The 3,803-nt window shown below is 45.0% G+C and overlaps 1 protein-coding gene across 1 annotated transcript in view; it reads right to left on the bottom strand.

The window, feature by feature from the left end:
- Positions 1 to 1,275: 1,275 nt before the first annotated feature.
- Positions 1,276 to 3,803, bottom strand: part of EOMES (eomesodermin) — a gene marked incomplete at its 5' end in the record, with an annotated part of 2,813 nt that continues 285 nt past the window's right edge. The window contains 4 exons of the mRNA XM_009572121.1: positions 1,276 to 1,954; positions 2,707 to 2,768; positions 2,859 to 3,017; positions 3,503 to 3,624. Coding sequence (XP_009570416.1) covers positions 1,276 to 1,954; positions 2,707 to 2,768; positions 2,859 to 3,017; positions 3,503 to 3,624 — 1,022 coding nt within the window. The remainder of the gene's footprint in view (positions 1,955 to 2,706; positions 2,769 to 2,858; positions 3,018 to 3,502; positions 3,625 to 3,803) is intronic.

The following is a 3,803-nucleotide window of genomic DNA, read 5'->3' as shown; positions in this document are numbered from 1 at the left end:
AACCAGGTAACAGCTAGAAGCGTCCAGATGAGGCCAGTACAAGGGATAAAGCAGCATGGAAAAACTTTGCAAGAGATGGTTAGAGACATCTCAGCCCTCATTCTGTAGAGATGCAGCACCTCAAGGATTGGGCTCCCTCCTCCTCCCCCCAGCTGCAACACGCGATAAAGGCAAAGAAAAGGCAGAGAGCCACATCCACTCTTATCCCTGGCACCACGACGTTTATTAAAAATTACTACTATATACATAGAAAAAGGAAACAGAACCAAGTTTTGTTGGGAGAAGTTTGTGTGCCAGTGCTCTAGGGGTGATCAGTTTTAAAATGGCTGAAACTATAGGCAAGGAGAGTGGGTAAGTTACATCACTTCCAGTTTTGTACAGGGCAGCTGAAAAAGTCACTTTACGTACACGTAAATCGAAACCTGGTCATGTTTTTTGCAATGCTCCATATGTTAAGTTTGATTAACCAAAAAAAAAAAAGCCTTTTGAACTTCAAAGCACCACCGGAGGTCCTTCTGACTGAACAGCTATAGGTCAACTATTTATATATTATTCCACAATATTCTACAGTGTAGCTAGACAAAACACAACTGTACACTTTGTTTTTGGCCACCTCAATAAAGGTTAGGCTTTTGGGATGGAGGCATGTTTTTTTTAATGCAAGTTCTAAACTAAGAAAAGTCAGATTTGGTCATTGTAACCCCATCATTAGCAACAAGACCTTCAAGTCAAAATCCTGCCTGGCAAGCAGGCCTCACGTTGGCAGTCTTCTGCCAAAGAAAGCCTTAGCTGAGCAATATCTGACTCTGCCAATTGTGCTGCAGACAAGGGTTGAAGAAGCCAGCTCAGTCTAAAGCAGAAAATAGCATTTGTGCAGCTTCCCACAACCCAGCCCCTTTTTATCCGAGGGGCAGGCAGGGAAGAAAATTAAATTTGGGATCCCACCCCCCTATTTCCTTGCTCAGGAGTGCATAGATTTGATCAGGCCTCTGAGCCAAGCCTAACTGTACACTTTAGTGTCTCCAATAAATAAGCCACATTGTAAAAATCTAGGCTCCTGCTTACAGCTTCCACATGTGGTTCCTTCTAGAAGAGGGGAAGAATTCTACCAGTTTGTCCTACTTTTTTACCTGCAACAGTCAAAAACCTTTGGCACCTTCTTTAGAATTGCACACAACAATTCAAGGTGGAAGGCAAGAGTCTTTTTGGCAATTGTAATGCAAAAAAACCAAGGCCACCCTGAAAAAAATTAGCCAATTGGAATAAAAGGATGCTTTAAGAACTAGTATAGAACGCGTAGTAGCCCATGCCTTTTGAAGTGTCTTTGCTATAGTCCTCAGCATTAACATCCTCACATTTCATAGTCGGGGAATTTTCGTTGCTGGAAGTGCTAGGGGAGAGCCGTCTTCTCTTACAAGCACCTGTGTAGACCCCAGAATCGTTTGAATCTAGAGACTTTATGGAGGGTGGAGTCTCTATCCAGGATGAGCCAATTTCTTCTTTCACCTTCTCCTTGGAAAGCTGGTCTTCGGAGAAACCTGGAGGACTTGTTCTGGAGGTCCAAGGTAATCCTGTTGTCATTTTTCTCTGGTAAGAGCCCCTGCTCCCCCAGCCTGCCATGGATGGAAATGTCGGGTCTGGGTAGTATCCCAGAGCATGGGATGTCTGAAGGGGGAGGGATTTAATGCCATATGGGAGCAAGGTGCTGGGAGAATACTCCGTCTCGTAGGAGTTCATGTCCAGTTTGTTGGCATTGGGCTGCTGTACAGGCGTAACAAACCACCGTTGAGGAGGGCTGGCCACTTCTTCGTTCTGCTGCGGGGAGAGTAAGCCGTTTGTCTGAGGGACGGTTCTCTCACTGTTGTAAAACCTGGCTGGGGGCAGGTTGTTGACAAACTGTTCTTGGAAGAATGGTTGCACGCTGTATCGGGCCCCAGGGACGATCTGGTGGGATCTAGGAGAATCCGTGGGAGATGGAGTTAATCTGTCATTTTCTGAAGCTGTGTACATGCTACAACATAAAAGAGAAATACTGAGTGGTGTTCTTTACAATTCCAGTATGATAGTAAGACTACACAAAGACACAAACAGGAAGAAACAGAGTTATTTCTTAATTAGAATCACAGTAAGGTTTAACTGGATGGCTCTTCATTTTTATCCGATTTAGGAGTTGTTTGTTTTTCCTAGACCAGTATAAAATTTCTAGTATTACTGCCTCAAGTATACACTGTTCTCTGCCACCCAACCCATTTTAGATGAGGTGCAGCACCTTCCTCTCAGAAGCCACACTTGTATATATACAGCTCCAGTTTTTCAAAGGCCATTTGATGCTAGAAAGTGAGCATTAGGCAAGTCTTCTGCTGACAATTTGAAGAAGCTGCCTGCTCTGTGGAGACACCTGATACGCTACTGCCAATCTGCAGGCCAGCTAGGTTCTGCCAATACACATTTTCTAGAAATCCAAAATTCAGAAGCCTGCTGGAAGACAGGTCATCAAGACAATACAGCAACTACTCAAATTTAATGTTTCTAGACAGACATTTAATGTCTTTGAAGGGAGCACATCAGCTAGCAAAGCTGCCAGTAGAAGTATTACTGCTTCTGAGTAACTGAAGTAGTGTCTAAAGAAAAACTCTTCCACACACATTTCAGGCCAGAATCATGCCTCGACAGAGACACTGCAAGAGGCAACAGAAGTTTACTTACGAGTCATAGTTGTCTCTGAAGCCTTTCGCAAAAGGATTATGGTCAATTTTCAGCTGGGTAATCTAAAAGTGAAAGCAGAATATAGTAAGATGCGATGTTGAACCCGCAAGACAATTTTATCCTTAATTGTCATTTTACACATCCATGCTTACGTCAGTGTTCTGATATGCTGTAACTGCTATGAACTGTGTTTCAGGGAAAATAAACGTCTGAGTCTTTGAGGAATCATTTAGATCTTCGACACCATCTTCAGTCACCTCCACAATGTGAAGCCGGGGCTGGTACTTGTGTAGAGACTGCAGTACTATCATCTAAAAGGAACCATGGAAGAGACAAGATCTTTAGTCAAACTGCATCTAACATTAAAAGATCTAATTTTATAGCCTGACATTCTCTTCCTGTAAATTGTAATATTTTTACTTGGGAATGGAGCAATTTTAACTGTTAACAGGAGATGATTCGCAGCTTGTAGCCCTGTTTCACTAGGTTACTAATATGCTAAAATCTGTAAATGCAGGAAAGAGTTATCTGCTACACTCCCACTTTGTGAGCAAGTCTAGAGATAGATATATTGGCTAAGAACAAAGAAATTCACACATCTATTTCTGACATTGCTTCTCCTTACAAAGACAATTAGAAAAGAAAACAAGATCTACGATCCAGTTCACGAAGGGAACAAGTCACAACAACAGTGATCTAGCAGCTCGATTAAATGCTGTAGAGCCCCGAAAACCCAGGGCTCCCCTTGGCCGAGCCACCAAGAGCCCCTCAACGCTGCCTTCCTTCCCCCGTTTACCTGCGCGTTGTTGTTGTTAGCACCTTTATTGTTCGTTAGCTTCAGTTTCCCGAAAGAAATCTCCTGCCTCATCCAGTGAGCCCCGGTGTTGGGCGACTCGGGGTGCACGTACACCTTGTTGCCTGGGGAAGAGAAGCACGTAAAGCGGCGGCCGGGCACGGAGGCTTGTTCCCCCGCCGGCAGCTGGGAGCAGCGGGGCAGGACGGGCGACAGCGCCCGGGCAGCGCCTCGGGTCCCCCGGTGTCCCCTCTCCCGCACAGCCTCATACACCGCGGCGTGCGGGGGGGGGACGAGAGCTGCG

This window comes from Fulmarus glacialis, unplaced genomic scaffold (assembly GCF_000690835.1).
Source record: "Fulmarus glacialis isolate BGI_N327 unplaced genomic scaffold, ASM69083v1 scaffold18172, whole genome shotgun sequence".
Classification (NCBI taxonomy): domain Eukaryota; kingdom Metazoa; phylum Chordata; class Aves; order Procellariiformes; family Procellariidae; genus Fulmarus; species Fulmarus glacialis.
The sequence above is the reverse complement of the archived record's forward strand: the minus strand, read 5'-3'. Positions and strand labels throughout refer to the sequence as shown.